The sequence below is a fragment of the Pagrus major genome, chromosome 5 (genome assembly GCF_040436345.1).
Source record: "Pagrus major chromosome 5, Pma_NU_1.0".
Lineage (NCBI taxonomy): Eukaryota > Metazoa > Chordata > Actinopteri > Spariformes > Sparidae > Pagrus > Pagrus major.
In genome coordinates, this window is record NC_133219.1 from 8,049,988 (window position 1) to 8,072,981 (window position 22,994).

Here is a 22,994-nt window from a genome sequence, read left to right on the forward strand (position 1 = left end):
ATGTGGATATAAAGACTAACTGGGTAAAGGCAGGCATTAGAACGTGTAGAACGTTCTGGAAAGTTCAGAAAATTGCATCACTTTACTGTAACGCAGCCTTTAAAACCAGGAAAGACAATACCTATATCATATCAAGGCATATAGTCTCATCCCACATAAACAATATTATACCGATATTGCCCAGCTCTAAAAGATGGTCTTACTGTCACTCTCAGAGGTGATCAGACTGTCTCGAGGCATCTTCCTCTCATGGTCCAGCACCTCCTTAAAGCGGTCGCCCCAGCATCCAGAGGACTCAGCTGGAAATGAAGCTGCAGGGTTTCAGTGGTCTCTCTCCTTCTTCATCTTTACAGGGAAAGATGCAGCTTATCCAAGCCCACACACTGCCATGGGAATGAAGAGTGTGTGTGTGTGTGTGTGTGTGTGTGTGTGTGTGTGTGTGTGTGTGTGTGTGTGTGTGTGTGTGTGTGTGTGTGTGTGTGTGTGTGTGTTTGCATGTGTTTAGGGGTTGGTACATGATGAGTAACTCGCATGAGAAGTTTACTTTTTCCTCGCCACCCATCGACCCGAAACAGGGACAATGACAGTGTGGAAACCCTAGAGCCACGCAATTTCACTAGCAATCAATTATTCAAAACAGTTATGACTGCCTTTATGCAGCTGTGTGTGTGTGCGTTTGTGAACGTTTATGTGTGTGTGTAGTTTTGGATATGTGTGTGAAATGACAATAACATGAGGGTTGTTGTGAGAGCAGCAGGCCCATGTGAGGGTCAGGACTCTTTGACAGATTGTTTTCACTGTGTCATAGCAGATGACTCAGCTGGTTGGGGTCACTGAGAAGTGACACTCAGAAATCACATTTACCGCATGGTGTTGAATGCCATCTTGTGTTTTATTAGTGGACAGATGGATTCCTGATTTTGTTATTCACATACCCATCCTTTAGTTCTAGTTCTTTATTATCTGTTACTGTTACTATCCTCATCATTTGTGAATGAGCCTCTGTGGGTAAAAGTATCAAAATGTTAAAGCTCGGGCTGGTAAGTTAATCTAGAGGCGTTTTTTGTTATATTTGTAAAAAAAAAATCTCTTTGCCCTCTGCACTCATTGTGTATGACTCGACTATGTTTTGCTAAAGCTATTAGCGCACTAGTGGAACAAGAATGGCAGAGAAAGAGCAGCAGTGAGTACTAGCAATGTTCATTGATTACGGTCATTAATAAAATATTTCTTTCATGTGAGTGGGGCATGAGGTAGCTGGGTATGGTTAGCGATGACAACGACAAGCAGCACTCAAAGCACACAGCCCCTGAGCCAAGCTAACCCAGTTAGCACAAAGCACATACCTAAAGCAGCAATGACTGTTGTGTGACGGTACATATGTGACAGCTATTTCACTTTTTATGATTGTGTCATTTTGACAGAGTTGTTTGTTTTTGCATTTACTGACTAAAGAAGCACAGAGAGCTCGTTGAACATTACAAACTAGCTGCCGACACATCTCCCTGCTGGCCTGTTAGAGCTACGAGGCAGTCGCTGTCGATGTACTGAGGCAGTGCACATTCATGTGTTTCTGAAGCTCTGAAGGGAGGGCTGGAGGGAGGAGATGGAATATTTCAGTTGGATGCTGTCAAAGATTTAGCTTGCTCTCTTGCTAGTTTCTACACTTTTACCAACCCCAGCTTTAATACAGACCTATGTGAAGCACTGGTAACAAAGTAAATGAAATGGGAGCCTAATACTGATTCTATTCCTGTAAAGGTACTGCAGGCAACTTGTTTGTTGATTTTGGCAGACAAAGGTGGAATGAGCACCACCGCTTTGTGTTGTAAAGATCTTGAACAACAATCTTGAACGCAAGATATTTTTTAAACACAACTGTTTAGGATGCATGAAAAAGAGGTCATGTATCCTTTGTTGGCCATTAATACATAAATAATGAATTACAAATTAATTAATTAGTTGATTAATGAATAATAATAAATAAAGTAATAAACTTGAGTTTTGTACCACCAAACTACAGAGCAGCTTCTTTCCTCAGGTTGTGAGACTCCTCAATTCATCCCCAGCACTGCAACATAAAAAGTTGTTTTCATTTTATGACTTATCCAACCCTGATAAGTAGGAATCCAACCTCGATAGTGACTATATGCTCACTGATGGCCTTGTTTATGTAGGTCATATAGAGGCATCAGTATTAAATTGAGACTGTTTCATCAACAGTTAAAAGTTCCTTGTAGTATTTTTAAATGCTCATTTCAATTGTCTTATTTGCTGCTCTTAGTTGTGCTGATGTTTTTGGTTACAGAGCCACTGCTCTTTTAGCTGGTGAGGAATATGAAATAGGTCACAGATATATTTGTCTGTGTGTTTGGGTAGGTTTCTGGACTAAATCAGCCATCTCACACGTCAGAGTGAGCTTGCACAATAATTTGGCCTGATAACACGACTACCATTTAGGGATGAAAAGCTGCTGCCAACAAAGTGAACTATTACATTCTAAAGTTAAGGAATAGTTTTTGGTTAAGCTCAGGGATTGGTTAAGATTAGTCTAAGGGTTGGGGTTAGTCATGCAGTATACGTCTCACTTAGGAGGATATTTATAAGGAGACCCTGGGATGACCTACATTCATTCCTTTGAGACAAACCCCAACCATTACTAAGGCCAGAATGTAATGTTAACATTTGAGAAGCCTGTGTGCGCAAAACAAACCTCGTGACCATGTAACAAATCTGGAAGAGATGCAGAGGTGAGCTCCTAGCCAATGAACCTGTAGAGGGCGATGTTGCTCTGTACTGGGGTGTGTAGGAAGAACCACTGCTGCTTTGGTAAAGATTATTTTTATCTTTAACCGACTTTTTCCCTGTATGTTCTTACATGCACGTGTGGAGAAAAGCCCAAAGCGTCACAGACATGTAAGTTTATGTCCATCAACTCGTGCATGATATGTGGGGCAACGAGAGCAGGGAAAGATATCAGTTTCCTCTTGCTAAACTTAGCTGCAGCTAGGAGGGAATCATTAAACAGCGAGGTGAGGGAGGTGGTCAAGGCCACTCAAGCAGAGAGTGGCATCAAAACAGAGTGTAAAATGGATCTGACTGGAAATGGATACATCACTGCAGTACTGCTAAGATGATAAATCACAGGCAACCAAACTCTATTAAGAAATGTTTCATGTTTGATAAACTGGGTATACCCTGCATAATATTAATTATCAAAAGGTTGATCCATGCAGATAAAAAGAATAATACAAACTTACTTGTAATATCTGGACATGCAGATATTTGGGGGGTTTCTTTCTAGAAACCTGAAAGCGTTTTCCAGAAGCATTTCATTGGAACTACTTCTCCAAAACAAATAGTTCCTTGACAAATAAATCCAAAACTATCTGCCTGGCGAGATACCACTCGGGGTAAACGTCAAAATTGTTTTATTTTTTTTTTATTTGGTTGAACTGACAAAGGATTTGTTCAGGTGATGTGGTCTAATGGGCACATGCAATATTTAATACACACCTTTCTGTCAAACTTCAGCTGAGCACTGGTACTTACTGAAAACATGTGATTCCTTTTTAAAGAACAAGTTCACCCAAAAATGAAAATTCAGTCATTACCTACTCACCCTCATGCCGATGGAAATACAGGTAAAGTTTCGTAGTCCACAAACACATTTCTGGAGCTTCACAGCAAAACAGTGTTGCAGCATTCTCCTAAACAACTGAAGTAGATGGGGACTTCTTCGTCCCTCGAAGCCCTGAGATCCAAAATTGGTTTGAAAATACATTATTTACATGCTTCTTTAAGCCGGAATCTTCACTGTAGCTGCAAAGCTGAAAGCGTTAGCGCGAGCTCGACATTGAACGTATGAAAAACATCTTTTCTAATCACTTTGGGATGTCAGGGCCTCCAGAGACTGGGATTATACCATATGAGCTGAATGGAGCCATTTTTACATTTTAAAACAAGTCCAGAAATGTTTTGTGGACCATGAAACTCAAATTTGTAAATATACATGGTAATTATAGATTTTATAGGAATCACAATGAAAACCTTTCTTTTCAGAGAGCAAAGAAGAGATAATAAAACCTAATCAAAAGTTAATATGTACCAGCATGTGTTTTGTTCTGTTCTAGACTGTACTGGCGTGTTGCTCTGTACCTGGTGATAAGCAGAAATGAAATGAAATGAATGTGTTGCTGTACATACACACTGTGTGTGTTCTGTTTTTTTGTTTAGTAAAACTAAAAGTATTTTTCGTTATCAGTGTGCAGGCATTAGACGGTGATTCATCTCAGAGTTGGCGTGGTAAAAGGCTGCAAAGGGGACCTGCATGTGCAGTGTGAGTCAAACGGCAGCTCTGTAACAGATGATCAGTCTGTCACCAAGCTCCCTGCAGGTTAGAGAGGCAGGAAAAACAACACAGAGAAAGGCTGTGCAGTGAGGTCAGAGGCATTGTACTGTTCCCTGTTAAATGCTAAATATAAATGTGAGGAGTTCATAGAAAATAAATCCTTTATCAGAAGGGTTATCACGAGCAACAGTCTATAAAGTCGAGGACATTTCTTCAAATCAGAGTTTCCAGTCTAAAAGTCCACTTGTTATTTCCTTTAGTGCACTGTAACAGTCAAAAACAACCACACAAACACTGTCGGTATGACTGTCTCTTCCCTGCCGACAACGTTCAGCACGTGAACTTTGTATAGCAATAAAGTCTCCTCAGCTCCACAAATGTTGACACTAAATGTAAAGCAGCAGGGAGTTGTGGCCCCGAGGGCAAAACTTGGCTGTTTTTGTCAGAGAGAGGAGGGAGCTAAGAGGAGGTGCAGGTTAGTCAGGTGTGAGTCAGACTATAAACACATTTTCGGCAAAGTGATTGAAAATGAGCACAAAGAGACTTGTCATTAAAGATGTCTAGGGCGCACAGTATCATGTGCTGTTTCAATGTGATATTGGCTGTTTACCTGGAAGACTGTCAGGGATGATTTACTGCTTCTGAGCAGAGGTTAGACTTGTTTTCGAGTTGAACAGAGACTATAGAAAAACAGACTGAAAGTCTTTACGACATCCATAGAAGGAAAATGATTCCTTTATAAACCCACAAATCTTCACTTCAAAACTCAGCCCCCTGCCCAGCTGGATCTCTCCCTCCCTTGTTTTCCCCTTCACTACATTCCTTCTTCCTGTTTCTGGGTGATTCTGCGGAGGAGAACCGACTGTTGAAAGAAGAGGAAGAAATAATTTTCAGGAAGGAAATTTCAGCCCTAAGTGTACCTAGAGCATGACATAAAATGAGAGAGAAATGGTTGGAAGAGGAGGAAGTGTATTGCTCAACTTTGCAGAGCGTGTTCATGGCACTACTGCAGATAGAGTAGGAGTGTGTGAGAGAGAGAGAGAAGGGAGCATGGTGAGTATGCGTGAGTAAAAAAGCGTCATCAAGCACGGAGGCGGACCCTGTCAGAATGAGGGTGCTGTTAGAGGTGGGACTTGGCCGCTGCGATTGACAGATTAAAGTGGCGGAGGCGTGGCTTGTCCTTGCAGACATAGAAGCACGTGGCCAGGCCAGTCTGCACGAGGGAGCAGCAACAAAGACCAGCCAGTCTGGGGAACAGAACAGAACACAGGACATCTGCTGCACACACATGTACACACACACACACTCTCTCTTTCACACACACACACACACACACATGCGCACTCACATGCAGGGGTTCACATTTGTTCACAACACGCAGGCATGCGGTCAAACATAGAGTCTCATATATCAGCTGCAAAGGACACACAGAGCTGCATGTAAATGGCAACAAATAGCAACATAAATACACTGTTAGACATGCACCACCTTTTTGCAACTTTCCACATGAACCACACTTGCACACACACACACATTTATACATCATGTCATACCAACAATCATGCAGACACCCATGTACGGTGAGGTTTGTGTGTGCAGAGAAGGGAGGAGAAAGGAAGAAGCAGAGCGTTTAGACAGTGTGTGACAGAGTGTGTGCTGGGAAAGTCTGGGGGGACTCCTCCCTGGTCAGAAATAACAAGAAACACATTCATGAGAGATGCAGAGGAGTTGTGCAGCAGCACAAGAGAGGGACTGAATGGTCAGTGGGTGCTGATTCAGCAGATCACATTCATTTGATCTGCTTGTTGTTCTTACTTTATCTTGCTCAAAATCTCTGTCACGATATCTTGCTTATTTACACTTTAAACATATGTGACCCAACAGTCATACTTGAGTAAAAGTAAAGATATTGTGTTAAAGAATTATTTTGATGAAAGTGAAAGTCATCCATACAAATAGTACTTGAGTAAAAGTCTAACAATAATTGTACTTAAACTGACAATAGACTTGTTTGCCTTAATGTATCATTTTGAAGTAAATACTGATTGCATAGTGTAATGATCTGTAGAAAAATGACACCATCCACATATAGATTAGTTCCTAATAACTTCGTTTTCACAGTGCTATTCAGCTAATCACTTCGTTCGATTTTTCCTGCAAAAACAAAAGATGAAGTACAGCACGAAGGAAACATCTGCCATTACACGGCCAAAACAGGAAGAGGCATTGTTTTCCCTGGTCACTATCCCCAGGTAATGGTGGAAAAACTGGAATAACTCTGGAAACTCTACACTGCAAAAGAAAAAGAATCCCGCTGATGGAGGAGGCAAAGAAGGTGAGGAGGGAGACTGACAGAAATCGAGGTAAAACAAGAGTACAAGAGTGTGTTTCCCCTCACCACTTGAGATGGTTCAAAACTGGCATTCCTTCTACTAGATCAGTAAGTAACAAAACCTGCCTGTTTATTAATACGTTTGACTCTGCCTTTTCTTAGCACTGAGATCAAGTTTTTTGCTTTGGACAGTAGCCAGGTCGATAGCGGTTGCCATGTTGCTAGCACTGTTTTTGCAACAGTGGCACCAACAGTATACCACCAACAGTATACCACAAGGAGACGTGATCAGTCCTCACGTCTCCCTGTGGTATACTGTTGGTGCTGGTGGTATAGTTCTGATATTCAGCATTTTTTGGATTATCGAAAAACAGTTGGGTTTTTTTGTGCTACTTTGGCTTTGATGTAGTGGAGTAAAAGTACAATAATTGCTGACATGCAGTGATGGAATGTGACTAAGTACAACTACTAAAGTACTGTACTTATGTACAATTTTAGAGGTAGTTGTACTTTACTTGTGTATTTTAATTTTCTGGCAAATATTGTATTTTTTACTCACTACATTAATTTGATAACTGTAGTTACTAGTTACTTTATATATAAATAGTACTAAACTAAATATATAGTATGTGCATACATGTAAATATATGTATAGTTTACTTTTACTTGTACTTTTGATACTTAAGTACCTTTAATATCAGATACTTTAAGACTTTTACTCGAGTACTATTCGTATGGGTGACTTTCACTTTGACCAAAGGAATATTTTAACACGATACTTTTGACTAAGCATTACTTGTGGGTACTTTATACAACACTACCAACATGTGACTCAAGTCAGTGAGTCCAAGTCACAAGTAAGTCCCAGGTCATTTTTTCTTGAGCAAATAAAGTAAAGTTTAGTCATTAGTTAAGGCAAGTCATTTTTCCCTTCACAAACTTCAGTGTTACCTGCAATATCTGGTCTTAATAAAGAGAAAAGTTAAGATATTAATACCTCAAATAACTATATTATTGACCAATTTATCCAATGTATTCAACAAATGTAACAATAAATGTAATTTGCTTATTTAGATTCAGTGAAATAAAAAAAATCAAACAAAAATCAAACTTTCTAAAAGCTTTCTTAATTTTTTCTCCATCAAAAACTATTCCCTCAACTTCACTTTTAAAAAGTGAAATACTGACAGCCAGACCTCAAACAACTAAACTGAAAAACATCAAGTCTTCAGTTGAGACTCACGTCATTTATTTTCTGTCCAGTCAAGTTGCAAGTCATCAAAACAGTGACTTGAGTCGACTTAAATCCAGGTCACAATGACTCCATTCCACACCTCTGAATATTTGCCTCTAAAATGTAGCAGAAAATGGAAATACTCAAGTAAAGTACAAATACCTTGATATACACTTCAGTACAGTACTTGAGTTAATGTACTTAGTTACATTCCATAACATGTTTCCTCAACAATTACTGAAAAAACAGTGTCAATGGAACTGAAAACACCAAGGATTTACAACAAAGCTGTCCCAGATCTACTCAGACAGGCACCCTCTGTTCCTGAAACGTTTCTCTTTACTTACATTAACACACACATAGACAGACACACACACATGCACACACACCGTGGTCCCCTTCATCAGAGGCTGCACATGAAGTTGAATGTGGGCAGAGCAGGGTGGGGGATCAAGTTTTGAAGCAATGGTTTTAGTCGACCTCAGTGCAGAGCTTATCAAGCCCCGCACACAGCTTATGTAAATGGATAAGCTGCCATTTCCACCACGAGCCCCTTTATCAACAGTGTCTCACCACGCCGACGCCAGACACAGGCAAGCTGTGCCTCTGTGTGTGTGTGTGTGTGTGTGCGTGTGTCGGGTGTGGGCCAATATCTGCCTAGTAACTACAGACAGGCTGTTCCAGATTCACAGAAGTAATCCTCACACCCACTCATCTACACACACACACACAAACACAAACACAAACACAGACTGAAACGCAACAAAATTGTATACATCTGTTGTCATGGTAATGTTGTCACTCTCAGCTGCTCACGTGTGCATGTCATGGTTTTCGAGAAGAATTATTAGTCCTAACCACCCACACACACATGCACGCACACACACTCAGTAGTACCAAAACCTACAAACACACACACAGGAGAAGAAGCTATGACAGCGAGGGGGATGGGTAATGATACTCGACACCTCCCACTCTCTCCTCAGCTGCCCCCTCCTCTTGTTGGAACTCATGAACCTTCACATACTAAACCGACATACATTTCACGTACACATGGTCCTTCTTTTCTGCTTCTCCGTACAGGGCACATTAACACAACACTCACACACAAAGACCTCAGTGTAAAACAGAGCAGTTTTCCCCTTGCCCTCCCCCTACCTCCCTGTGCTTTCTTTACTCATGTACAAAATGCCTGTACAATCAGGGGACCGGACCTCTGATACATGGAGGACGATTTGCATAGAAATGCCACATGATGAGTTTTCACAAGCAATAAAACCCTGACTGCCATTCAGTAGTTGTCGGTATTTCACCCCTTCATCACTTGATTACTGTTTTCTGAGGAACCTACCTTAACACATCATTAACATCGTGTGATATTGAATAAATTACTTAAAACAAGTGGGAATGTTCTGCTCAAGCCCTTGTGATGATGATGACTCAGCTTGTTTTTCTTTTATTCACTCCAAATGATAACAAAGAACTACTGTAAGGCTTTCAAATGGCTCAGATAACTACTGGTCCCTCTACAGTCGGAGTGACTCAGATAACCCCCAACTCGCTTTTAGTTTTCAGAGATTATAGAGACACTTTGCGAAATCCTTCTTATTAATGGCCACTGTGCGTGAAGTGAGGAAAGCAGTCAGTATCCTGTTACTGTGGTGCTTGCACAAGTTTTTCTTGTGGTTGGTTTGTGAAACAGTCAGCTAGCGGCAGAAGTGATACAGCGGATTGTGAGCTGTAGTTTCCCCAGTAAACACACCAACCACTATCGCTCTACCTATTAAAAGAGAGACCCTGAGAGGAGCAGCAGAAGAGAGAGGACCGAAGAGGTTGGTGTGTTTACCCATGAAACTACAGCTCATAAACCGCCGTATCAGAACCGCAAGAAAAACAGAGCTGTGGGAACGAAGCCAGCCAATCACACACAAAGTATGATGGTCTTAAAAGAAGTCCGGTTAGATCCATAATAACATTGTTAATGTTGGGGGGAAAAAATTATAATCATATATATAGAAAAACATTTATTCGAACCATTGGTTGCGTGGTACTCACTAGCTTGCTGTTTGCAAATCGCTTTATCAGCTAACGTTATCCAGATCCATTCAGCGTAGCTAAGTAACAGCTAATTTACCACTAACAGGAGTCTCCACAGGAGTCTGCATGGATTAGATGAAATTATGCACTCAAGACAGTTATTTGCTACATTAGCTAGCTAGCAGTTTGTCCAACAGAGCAATCAAGAGAGTTAGCTAATATTAGCCAGCTAAAACCACAATATTAAAATATATTTCCAGGGCTCAACAGTGCGAGTATTTCATAGGCATTAATCCCTAAAAATAGTGCCGTGGATAGAGTGTGTGGTTTAGCAAGCTTAATAGCTCAAATCTTGTTGTGTCTGAAAGGCCCTTAAGTTGTTTTCAAGCAGTAAATGTACAGTTTAGGTTACAATTTGTCAGTTAATACATCCTGGAGCTACTTAAGACAAAGAAAAGTCTCATCTGTTGTTCCCCAGCTGCTGGAAATGTGAATGGCGTTAGCAGCCTGAAGCAAGAATCAGCTTTGGCTCAGGAGGAAAACAAACATCCCCCCCCCACCCCGTGCTTCCCAACGACGGTTTGGAGAGAACACGTGCAGACATTGCAAAAGATAGAGCCCATTATTTTTTATTTCGCGCTGAGTATCTGATTGGATCTTTCCTTTTCAAGTTTAACTCTTTCTGGATCTATCATCAATTAATCTCTGTAGGTGGATCTCTGACAGATCCAAATAATGTAGCTGCACGTCAGAGCTTGTGTGTGTACAGCATTTCTATGGAGGTCTATGCCTCAACTGCTTTTCACATCATAATTGCACCTACATGTGCTCTTATTTTTTTTTCATTTAGGAGCATATGTAGGCCTACTCCTTGTATATAAAGTAAGCATAGCACCCTGTATTTCACATGCTTTGAAGTAATGTTAGCTTTGACTTTGGATGTTGTGTTGTGGTGGGTGTCCATCATTTTGTTGATGTTAGCAGACTCCAATTCTAAGCTAATTATAGCGAAAGTTGCACAGTGTGCAATGTTTAACTGTTTGTGAGAAGACAGATCAAACTTTTCTATAATTGTGAGACTTTTTGTCTTACTTAAATGTGTTATTAATGTGGGCACATTGACACATCTTTCTCAAAAATAAATAATCAATATAAAAGTAAAAAATTGTGACACCCAATGAATACAGCAAAGACGGACAGAGCCTTCTGTCCATACTCTGCGTTTATAGCTAATAGTTCAAGTGAGACACGACCGCAGGACAAGAAGAAGAAGTTTTAAAAGTTGGTGAGACGTTTTAAACATCTGTACTGTATGATTTTACTTTGCCCGGGCACAGGGACAAACAGTTACAGAACAGCTGGGAGGAGATTGGACTAAATTAAATATGAGTTGGACGGTGGTGAGGTGAAAACTGAGGTGTTTGTGAAACTGATTTGACTCTGAGTGACACGCTCTAGTGGCTGTATTTCTTAACATCCTTGTCAACATGAAGGACGTGTGGAAGTATGTGGGCACTGGGCAGTGACTGTGTCGCATGAAAAGGACATATCTATTTTCAGACGTACATGTAAAGGGAGCAATATTAACTTTTAGTCGATAGATACAAAACATATATGTGAATGATTTATTGAAAGACACAATCTTACACTTATTGATAGGTAAGTTTTAGTCAGCCCTCCATTTTGGATAAATTAATTCCTTTTTTTGGAAAAAAAAACCACTCCATGTTTCAGGTTGTTAAAAAAAACATCAACAAGATATCTTCTGTTCATTTGTACATGTGTTTTGTTACGACAACATGAGGCAAGATAATGATGACACCAATGTTGTCTGTGTAAGCAAATATCTGTGTTTGTGTGTGTATATAAATATTCCCCCTAAGAAATCTAGGGGAAGATCAGCAGTCACTCCTACTTTTACTTTCACTTGACTAAACCGTCTCCCAGTTTCCACAGAGTTCTGGTTTGATCTGGAACAAACAGACTGAGCTCTCCAATGGCTTCCAGACTGTACTAGCCTTTAAGTTTCCACGAAACCACTTACTGATATATGACAGCATGTTCCCTCACACACACACAAACACCACGCGGGCCCTACCCCACAAGTGTTTGTTTTCAGCCCAACGTGGCCTGCAGCGCCTGGGGATGTGTGTGACGTTATACTGACAAGGTGGGGGAATATGTTGGGACTTGTTAGACCTGCAGGGTAAACTATACAGCACACAGGTGAGGAGAAGACACACTGGGAGTGAGAAGAAGGAACGTGTTTTCATATTTCACAAAAACACGAGCTATAGATTATATCTAGTGGCTGTTGGCGTTAAAAACAGAATGCCTAAGTAAAATCTGATAGAATAAAAGAGCCAACATGAGGGGTTGATATTGGAAGTTCAGTGACTGTTCAGGCAGATCATGTTACTGTTGTTTATCGTCAGTATCATGATCTGGCTTTCTTTAAAAATAGATTTACCACAACAGCTGTAGCCAATGTTTTACTGAGCCCAAGTCCCATTTTATTTATATTTGTGACTACAAATAAAGATTTTCTTTCCCACCATATATTCTTTAATTAATTAACAATGTATTGATACTATATCAATGTCTGTCAGCGAAATGTGAAATCCATTTATTTTAACATGTGTTTTTGGCCTAAAACACCTTACTAACACTAACACACTCAATCTTTAGAGTTCAACATGTGTACTTTGTGTGTAACTGTAAACTCTTTCCTCCAAACTTTCTGAAACAATAGTGAGAACATGACCTAAAGGTCCTCGGTGGTGGCTACAACCCTGTTTATCAAACTAAATGAATTTCACAACCATTTTCTAACAGATGTACTGTAGCCTACATCCTGAAAACATCTCTTGGTGCTGTTCAGCTCTTATCTTTTGTAACCTCCCACAAGACATGTTTACACTCTAAACTTAACACTGTGAGTGCGTATCTATGTGTGTGTGTACTTGTACTTGCTACATAACGAGGACCGTGATAAGTTTTTGAACAACAGTGAGGACATTTTTGGAAAGTGAGGACATTTTGGCTGGGTCTCACATCTGCAAAAGGTTGTTTGATGGTCAAGACTTGGTTTTAGAGTTAATGTTAGTATTAGGTTCAGGTTTGGTTTAGTGTTGGGCATTTAGTTGTGATGGTTATGGTTAGGGTAAGGGGTTAGGGAATGTTATAGACTTTCGGATTGATGATATTTTATCCTGTTTTTGTTTTAGGATTGGGTTTACAATAACGTTTGGTTTAGTTTAGGATCTGGGTTTGGGTTGGGCATGTAGTTGTTGAATTACAATTAGAGACAAGGGGCTAAGTAATGGATTATGTAAATGAGGGTCCTCACTTGGGGTGGGCCAGTATACCTTAAGTATCGATGCTACCAATTCAAAGCCTGTTTTTAGTATCAATACTGACATCAGTAGGAGTGATAGCAAAAGATTAATTGGTCTTTTATAAATTTACATTGAAGACTGATGAATTCACACTATAAACATGTGAGATTACTTGATTAAATAAAGGTTATATACGTACATTTTGAGAGTGGTCTTGTGTTTTAACATGCATTTTAAGAAAATAGTAAATGACAATGTATTCAGAAGCAGCCTACTAATGATGAGACCCCAATTGATACTTGATTTTTTTTTTGGTCCAATGCTGAGATTGATATCAGGAAGTAAAAATTCTGATATCAATTTATAAGCTGATACACACAAATCTTTTGCAATGAACCCTAAAATGTGGTTAACAATCACTTAAACAGTAAACTTAAACGTAAATTTAACAACATTTTTAAGAGCTTATGATGCAGAAAAAGGTTCTTAGGGTAATTTATAATTAGTAAATTCCCAGTGAAGTTTACTGCTTCAGTGCACCAATGTTATTTTAGATGGGAATGTTTTTTGTTAAATTTGTAAAATGCACTGCCTCCATTACAAATCCTTGTTACAAGTGTTTGGTAAGCACATTTGAAGGATTATTCCAAAAAATGTGTGTATGTCGGCCATTACACCGATATCGGCCCAAAAAATCATGTATTGCCTGGCTCTTTTCTTTATATCAACACATATCGAACAACATATACACTAATATCAGCTGATGAAATCAGCCAGATGATATATCTACAAATGATTCATTCACCTCATAAATCTCGGCACATGGCTCTCCCCCGTATGATAGTACATAAACCAAAAGTACTGGCATTGTTATGATCTGTTATCCTAGTCATGGTATTGCTTGGTATCCATTTGAAATCAAATATCACCCATCCCTCCTGCTTGTTGTTACGTCCCAGAAAACATGTTTACACTCTCAGTATCAACACAACAAGTGTGTGTGTGTCTGTCTCTGTGTGTGCTCAACGATAATAAACAGGCTTGTATATCTTTCAGCTTATAAATCACACTTATTTTGTTGCTCTGACAGATATTATCATGCTAGAGGGCAGGAGAGGGGAGCCTGTTATACCAACAAAATAGTCCCCTCTCAGATATGGAATCTTTAACAAAGATGAGGCATCCCCAGGATGATTACCCTCTTGATCATAAGTGTGTTGATCCTTTTTTTTTTATTTAGTCATGTCAGCACCATTAATCACTTATCCATTCATTTAGTTGGATTACTCAATAAAAAGATTCGTGGTGTTGTAGGAGGATGACGAATAGATGTGTAATAAAGCGACTACGCGCATGCGCTCAGCCGACCACCCCCCCGCCCCCCACCGTCTCGCTGAACTGTACATAGCGCTCGGGGGCTCCGCGGGCAGCCAATGGCAACACGTTGTTTTACCCGTGACATCATCCGCCACTCCTCTTACTAAAGAAGGAAACAAACATCCATCCAGAAGGGACTAGAGACGGAGAGAGAAAGAAAGAGAGGTAGGAGGGCGAGGACGGGAGAATTTAACCCACCTAAACCTGCCTGACACGAAGGACAACGCCACGAAAACACGGCTCGATAGAGAAAAAGGGACGCGACCAGGACGTGAGACCCTCGACCTTTTTTCATCTGCCAGGACAAAACGGCCACTTTTCCTGTCGTCTCGCGAGAAACTTCATCGATTTTCAGCAGGTGATGATCTTGGATTATTTTTCGTTTTCTTAACAAGGATGAATTTTGAAGGGAGCTCAACCGATGGAGGTAAATAACGAAAATAATGAGGGGTGTTTAATTATGCTGATGGTCGGTCATGGCGACCTTTAACGGTGGATTGAAAGGTCAGGTGGTGTGTGCGTGATGGTATTGTGTGGTAAACAAGCCTTTTCGTTATTTTGCTCGTTGAAGTTGTCACCAGCGACACTAACAGCTCCACCACCATCTCCCCCCTCCATGACTGGGAATATCACAAGCTCTCAAACGTGACTCCGTCTGGTTCAGGAGAAAAACAGGGGAGGGAGCTAGCTTGTGCTGGTTGCTGTCTCTGTTTTTCTATTTGCTCCGAGCTGGGGGATGGGGAACCAAAGCCAGTTAATTCCTGTCTAGAAATAGAAAATACATAAGCCGAATAGTCGAGTAGAGCGACATAGTTCCTCTAAAATTACTACAGAGCTTTTGGTTAAATATTAAATGAACTGCCAGGGCAGCTTTGCCTTGTGTTTGCAGTAGTTTCAGCTCTGGGAGAAAACAAGATTGGTTGGGTCGGTGTTCAGAGCTATGTGGCAAGTCGTTTTAAGTACTTAAGAGTGATTATATAATGGAGGTTGTTCACATTGCTTCGTTGTAAACACGTAGAAAATGGTTATTAGGAGAAATGCTGCGAGGGAGGCCAGCCACAAAACGATGTCTAAACAGGAAGCAGGGAGATTGTAGACAAAGGAAGAAAGAAGAAACAAAGGGAGTAGAGACCACACTGTCTAGACTGTGGGTTATTTCAGAAAACATCAGTGCTGATGCCTTCCTGTTGGCCTCTGATGATTATTTTCCTCATTGTGTCCGTTCAAAGACATTAATTTAGTGCTTGTAACAAAACAACAGAGGGCTTTTTCTGTTCTGTCCTTCAGTGTGACTCAGTAGTTTTCAGCCACAGCAGGGCCTGAAATATGAGCTAAGCCTGCGACTGATAGAGAGGCAAAGTCTTCCTCTTTTGTTTGCTGCAGATTTTCACACTTATGTTCTTCAAACTGGCTTCAGATGTCGAAACCAAACTGCACGGTTTTCAGTCAGACCAGTGTTCACATTTTATTGCTGTGAGTGTTTTTGTGAAAGGAAGTTGGTGAATGAATATGACTGGTAATCTGCTCGGTGCTGGAAACCCCCTGACTTGCCCTGTCGGATGTATGGTATTTTACAACAATCTGAACAAACAAGGCAGGGTAAGGCAGGCATTATTTAATCAGTTGATGATGAACACCAACATTAACAACAAGCATTTCAGGAATAGCCTGTATGTTTGTCTCCCTGAATGACCTCCTTTTGATCATAAAACATTCACAACTTCTCAAGTATGACGTGTATTCATGTCAGGTGGAAAGCAGATTTAAACAAGGGTAACCAGAAGGATTTTACCTTCTATGCCATCCCTGTTTGTGATAGTTCTTGGAAAAGGTTAGGTTAACATGCCTGCTGTTTATCTGACAGCTGGGCCCAAATGTGACAGCTGAGCCACACCATCCATTGTTCCTTTGTGTCAGAAAGTCACAAGTCATGGTTAAGCTTTTAGCTGCTACTGGTCTTATCATGCTCTTTGTTGTATCTTGTGGTGTAGTCTCAGTTTAAATAGATATCCTTCCCCTTGAGGAACTGTTTTTTCTTAAAGACCTTGCCCAAGATTAGAGGAGCTAGATTTAAAACCCAAATCCTTCAGTCTAAATGTAGCTGTCCACATAATAAACGTGTGTTTTGGGGTTTAAAGGGAAAGAAACTGTTGATCACGTGTAAAGAAAAATTCCTTTCGAGCCACTCGGGAGTTACCAACCACTAGCTCAGTCCTCCTGTCTGGTATTTTTCAGCAGTCAGCAGTTGAACACGTGACGCGTGAAGGGAGAGAAGGTCTTTGTGGGGCTTTTCCAAGGAAACCCTTTGTTGACACGGCAGTGATAACATGCAGGGGTAGAGAAAGGGGTGAGGAGGAGGGAGGGAGGGGGTAGCTCAAAATTTAATAGCACTCGTTAGTCTGTTTTGTGAGGTCAGGCCACCTCGTCTGAACTGACAGGACGTTCTGAGACAACTGCCAGCCTCTCCTGGAACATTAAGCTCGCCTGTTTGTGTCCGTGACCGGAATATATACGAGCTTCACACCAACGCAGGCAGAGCAGCTGCCATGTTACAGCACAAAAGGGCCAAAGGTTGTTTACAAGGGAAATATGCCACTGTTGCTATGTACACTGGTAGTTTCTGAGGAGGAGAATCTAGTATCAGTTGATCTGATGATTTGTAAACCGGTCAGGGCAGGACTGGGAGACAGGATGCCTCTAACCCAACTAATCTAGGCCTTCCTGTCTCTGTTTGTTCATTCATCAAGGTGTTTTTGATCTGTTGCCTCACAGGCAGTAGCTCCCATTGCACAAACTCCTGCTGTATTGCATTGCGGTCCGACCACGTCACAGGACGGCACGTTCTGCCAAGTTACGCACATACACGCTTGTTTATGGGCGTATGAGTGGAGAGAAATGACTCGGGAAGTTTTGAAATGCCTTATGTGGCAAGAACCACGGGGAGGGAGGGGACTACTTCCTGAAACTGCCGACCTACTTTTATTTCATCTTAATTATCTATTATATCTTTTGGTAAAAACAGAACATTATTTTACCGTTGGTGTTTTTGTTCCCTTTGTGGTTGAGATACTGCCAGTGAGTCAGAACTTTAATTTGTGGAAGTGAACAGACTGATGATGAGGGAGTGTTAGATATTGTGAAAAGTTATTAGTCGTCATGATAATTATGACACACAATGATGACGCATTAGTTGTCGTAAGATTTTTTTCTGTAACACATGTTTGTGGAGGTTTTTCCTCTGTCAGCAAATGAGTGATTATGGGTCAAATGTTAGGAAAAACCATAACTGTTCTCAGAGCTGTGAAAAGGGGTTTTTGGGGGAGGAAAAGGGGGACACAACAGTGAATTGTGAACAAAGCTGTGGGAAGAACAGAGTCCAGCTTCTGCCAAGGTGCTGAACAGAACACAGTGAGTGTTGTTTGTTCCGGGACTTCCTGCGGAGAAACGGTCATCACTCTTTTCAGGCTAAAGGGCGAGTCTCAAACACACAGGCATGTTGTTCTCTAATTTTCATATGACTCCTGTTATCGCTCAGCCTAACAAGTTTCTTAGGAACCAGATTGACAGGGAAATGTGTCCAGTGATGGAAACATTTGAAGCTCTTTGTTGTATTTCATGTGTGCGTCTGTCAGTCTAATAAGCATTTTGTCTCTCTCATTCTATTAGCAATGGCCCAAGAGACGAACCAGAGCCCGGTGCCCATGCTTTGTGCCACAGGCTGCGGTTTCTATGGCAACCCGAGAACCAATGGCATGTGCTCCGTGTGCTATAAGGAACACCTGACACGGCAGCAGAGCAGCGACCGAATGAGCCCCCTCAGCCCTATGGGTAAGTCAGTTCACTAATACACAAAAACGATTTTTAGAGTCTAGACAGTGTGGACAGAGATTCTGTCTGTTTCTCAGAAAGAAGGTTAAAAAGTGGTTTTCAGGAGCCCTGAGTTCATGATGGAAACAAATAACATACTTCAACCTATATATTTACAGTTAGGGATAAGGAGGGACTCCAGGAAGTGTAGACATTGTTTTGAAATACAACCAGTTCGAGGCCAGCCGGTGTATTTTCCCAGCTCTCCTCCCCCTTTGTTTTTCCTCTCTGTGTAATGAAAGACAGCTGTTTTCTTCATTACAGTGTTCAGGGTTACATGGGTGTTCACTCCTTTAGAAGTTTCTAAGGTCAGACATTGAAGTTTCTCTTACAATGTGACACTGGCTGCCTGTTTAAACCTGTTTCAACAAGACATTACAAAAGAGGAGGAAGGTTATCTTGAATACAGCTTTGAGAAGAGAAAAGGCCTGAAACTTTTTGAGGTTTAAAATTGTTAATAAGTTATATTTTATTTTATTTGTTTATGGTTTATTTGATAGGGACAGAAACAGTATACATTGATAAACTGAAACAAGCATGGCTAGGTTTTTTTTAGCAGATGCTAAGGACTTTTATGAGAACAATGACACAAAACAGCAGTAAAAGTGGTACAAGAACTAGACATTTGCATTACGATTTTCATACACTGGTCTCAGAAATATTTGTTAGTATAGAGAGTATTTGTCTTTGAATTTTATATGTTTGTTTTCTGTTTGAGTTTTGTCTAATGGAGTTAACCCTGTTCTCATCCAGGCTCAGCTGCTAGTCCTACCTCAGAAGCCTCGGCCATCCAGAGACTAGAAGCCAGTCTAGCCAAGGTTGATGCCTCCCCTGCCTCTTCACCAGACATGTCTAGGTCAGTATCTGCTGTGTTTCATTGTTCAAGGTAGTAGGTTGGCCTTCTTCAAATCGGAGAATGTGTGATCTTTTGGCTAAATGCTTCCTGTTTTATTTAACCTTCAGAACTATTCAAGGATCCCTCCCTGTGACTCAACAAATGACAGAGATGAGCATCTCGAGAGAGGACAAGCCAGAACCCCTAGAGCCTGGTAAGACACACAGACTCACACAAACACACTTGTGGTAACAGACAGGCTAGCAGACATAAACAAGCGGACATTTACCACACACAGGTGACCGCTCACATGCAGACTTCTTAAGGCAAACATCGCCTTGTAGGACCCACAGTTTATTTTTGATGCTTCACAGAATAACTTAAACCCAACTGTTGGTTTTACTTACAGCCCTCCAAGAAAGAGAGGAGGACTAAAAATAAACTTGTTTAAAAATACCTCCACACCAGAGGGCATACGCAGATTTGATGCTGCGTGCCAGAGGCTTTCTCAGGGCAGTGCACACTTTCTGCCAAGAACAAGAAGTGGCAATTTAGAGATAAGGAACATGCTAATTACTATCATTTGGGACAAAAGTACACAATTTCAGCAGCCATTGTGTTTGCATGTCTTCTAGAACTCTAAACAAAACTCATTAAGCGGCTTCTCTTGCAAATTGAAGATATCAGATAATGGCTACTTAAACTTACCTTGAATAATTCTTTTTTTTTCCCTGTTGTCTTTCTTCAGTTGTAAACCAGCCTGCTGCTTCTAGTCCTACTCCTGTAGCTTCTTCTAGCGGTGACGATAGCAAGGGCGACACCCCCAAACCCAAGAAGAACAGGTGCTTCATGTGCCGCAAAAGGGTTGGCCTTACAGGTGAGCAGGGGGGCATGAAGGGGCTTCTGATGCAACACATATTAGAGCTGCAAGATTGAATAGTTGTTAGCTGTCAAATTAATTAACTGTTTTGATAATCGATTAATCAGTTTCAGTTATTTTTTAAAGAACGAAAAAATCCAAATTCTCTAAATCCAGCCTCCTAAATGTGAATCATTTCTGGTTCTTTACTCCTCTATGACAGTACACTGAATATCTTTGAGGTGTGGAAACACTGATCGACATATTGCACCATTTTCTGACTTTTTAAACGCAACAAGAATCAATTAATAAGAAAAATAAAGGATTTCTTTTTTTCTTAATACATTTCCTGTTCTAATTTTGACCCCTAACACTTGTGCTTCCAGGGTTTGACTGTCGCTGTGGAAACCTGTTCTGTGGCATCCACCGGTACTCTGACAAGCACAACTGTCCCTATGATTACAAGGCTGAGGCTGCCGCCAAGATCCGTAAAGAAAACCCTGTGGTGGTGGCTGACAAGATCCAGAGAATATAGATGTGACAAAACAGCAGCAGCAGAGGCAGCAACAATGACAACACCTTTGACAAAGACTGGAGTATGAGTGTGAACCTTTTGAAATGAGCACTAGCTTGAGTGGCTAAGTGACGATTGAAAGGACTTGATTTACAAAATTACCACCTCAAGAAAAATGACGGGGGAAAAAAGAAGAAAAAAAGAAAAGATCCTGTCTGAGGGAGATGCATGAATGATCACTTTCCTCCTTTTTTGATTAATTCATTAGTTTGTTTTATCCAATTTTCTGTGGTGTGACTTTGCCGCTGTTAAGTCCTATTTTTTTTTAAGAATATGTATTGTCTTACTCAGAGCAGCCCAGGCTAACTGTCCAGGATATGCTGTGCTCCTCTCACCCAAACCAGGCGCCATTTTGTGCCAAACCGTAGACAACCATTTTAATCAGACCCTGTCGTGTGTCAGACACAGGCAGGTCTTTTAAAACATTCATACTACACAGTGTAGCAGTCCACACGAGATGTGTCCCTGAACTTCTTGCTCTGTGCTCCGTCGGTACTGGAGTCGGTCAGCGTTTGGAGAACTGTACAACTGTCCCCCACCATGCACAAGGGGCTTTGTTACCATGTCTCTGTCTTTCCTAGCTTTACCTACCTCACAGCTGCTGTGTTAAGCTTTGTTGTCTTCCCTTTTACTTTGTTTTCATCAGCTTTGACCCCAGCAGAACAATGGATCATCTATGATAGTCAGCCTCAGTGATCAGCACATCTGTGTTGACTTTGATTGTGATAAGGCTGTTCCGTTATGACTGGAGGTATCATGCTAGACAGGGACAAACAAATTCATCCACGTTTCACTGAATTTAAACACTTTCAATGGACATAATGAGTCAAGGAGTTCCCCAACTGGTCTGCGCTCATGATGTGATCACAGACGCCTGGTGTAGGGCTGTGTGTACCGATGTGTGGCCTGAGAGGAAGGATGGCACCCTTCCCTGGCAGGCCTGGTAGGTGAATTTAAGCAACAATATTGTAGGGGCATGAATGAACGAATGGGATAAATGCATGAGTAACTCTTCATCTGCATTAGTGTTTGGCATCACTCAACTTAGGGTTTCAGACATTTTATTTGCTGAGAGACAGTTATCTGTTATATTTTATTAGCTTTTTTCCTCTTCCATCGATATTGTACTGATGTTAGCGCATGTATTCAGTGCATTTGTGGAACTAGGGTATGTGAACCATGACTTTTTTTTTTCTTTTTTTTTAAATGCGCTAACAGAACATTCATGTGAGCACAGTGAGTGTGAGTGTGAGTGTGCGTGCGTGTGTGTGTGTGTGTGTGTGTACCATATTTGTCTGTGGAGCTACCCGGTTTATCAGCACATGTTTACAGAACTACAGGAGCATGCCAGAGCTAGATTTATGAAAAATAATAGATACCAAGATTAGATGTAACTTCTCATCTGTCTAACAGCTATCGGTCTGTGTCTGCTTTAGAGCACCATAGAGAAGTGTGTTAGTGTGTGTGTGTTTGTGCGCGTGCATGTGCACATACCTGTGCAGAAGTGTGTTTTGATGGCTGCCTGACACATTGAATTCATGTATGTTTGTGACTTGTGTTAACCCCGCCTCCTCCCCTTATTTTTTTTTCTTCCCTGTAAGGATGTTTTTCATTTAAAAGACAACTGTATGTATCCGTTTGAGTTTTTCCTTTCTGATTCTTAGTTATATGCAAATTTGTACAAAAAAAAGAAAAAACAACAAACTGTGTTGATATTTATGTATTACATATAATCTTGCTATCCAGCATTACGACAGAATAGTATCATGTAAATAAAACTGTACAGAGAGACATTACCAAGCTTTGTTGTGTGTTGACTTTCACAGCTCTCTATGTGCTCGATTCTCAACGCTGTTGGGGGTTTTAGTGGCATGTGTCTGGCTATTTCAACAGTTTGTCTTCACCAGTATTGAACAGATTATAGCCTTTCTTGTGGAGATAAACCTGTCAGGCCAGGATGAGGCAACTTCAAACTTCCCCTCCAGTTAAGAATATGTTTTTCTTCTTGATCTGACAGCTGAATGTTTGAGCTTCACTGTGCAGAATGACTGATTTATGTGCAGAGTTTGACACTAGAAGGCTAAAAATGCAAATTTCAAGTGAGGGCTCAGGTGAGCATATACGTGTCATTTGTTATGTCACAAATAGTTTGGAAGCCACAAGTGGGATGTGGACATTTGAAGTCTGAAT

The 22,994-nt window shown here is 40.9% G+C and overlaps 1 protein-coding gene across 2 annotated transcripts; it reads left to right on the top strand.

Moving 5' to 3' along the window:
• The first annotated feature begins 14,724 nt into the window (after positions 1-14,724).
• zfand5a (zinc finger, AN1-type domain 5a) lies at positions 14,725-22,600 on the top strand. Of its 2 annotated transcripts, none has more exons than XM_073466012.1 (6): positions 14,725-15,027; positions 18,336-18,497; positions 19,290-19,392; positions 19,500-19,585; positions 20,120-20,248; positions 20,617-22,600. In XM_073466012.1, the coding sequence occupies exons 2-6, from the start codon at positions 18,338-18,340 to the stop codon at positions 20,763-20,765; spliced, it is 627 nt and encodes a 208-aa protein (XP_073322113.1). In that variant the 5' UTR covers positions 14,725-15,027; positions 18,336-18,337; the 3' UTR covers positions 20,766-22,600. The 2 variants fall into 2 exon arrangements, with proteins under 2 accessions (XP_073322113.1, XP_073322112.1); XM_073466011.1 differs by having other exon boundaries at positions 14,799-15,096.
• Positions 22,601-22,994: the final 394 nt, after the last annotated feature.

What these genes read in the sequence shown, in the direction of transcription:
- zfand5a (XM_073466011.1), top strand. Translation starts at nt 15,066, where the DNA reads ATGAATTTTGAAGGGAGCTCAACCGATGGAG. An exon ending in GAGCCCCCTCAGCCCTATGG is followed by an intron (nt 18,498 to 19,289) that starts GTAAGTCAGTTC and finishes GTTCTCATCCAG; the next exon opens with GCTCAGCTGCTAGTCCTACC. An exon ending in GCCAGAACCCCTAGAGCCTG is followed by an intron (nt 19,586 to 20,119) that starts GTAAGACACACA and finishes GTCTTTCTTCAG; the next exon opens with TTGTAAACCAGCCTGCTGCT.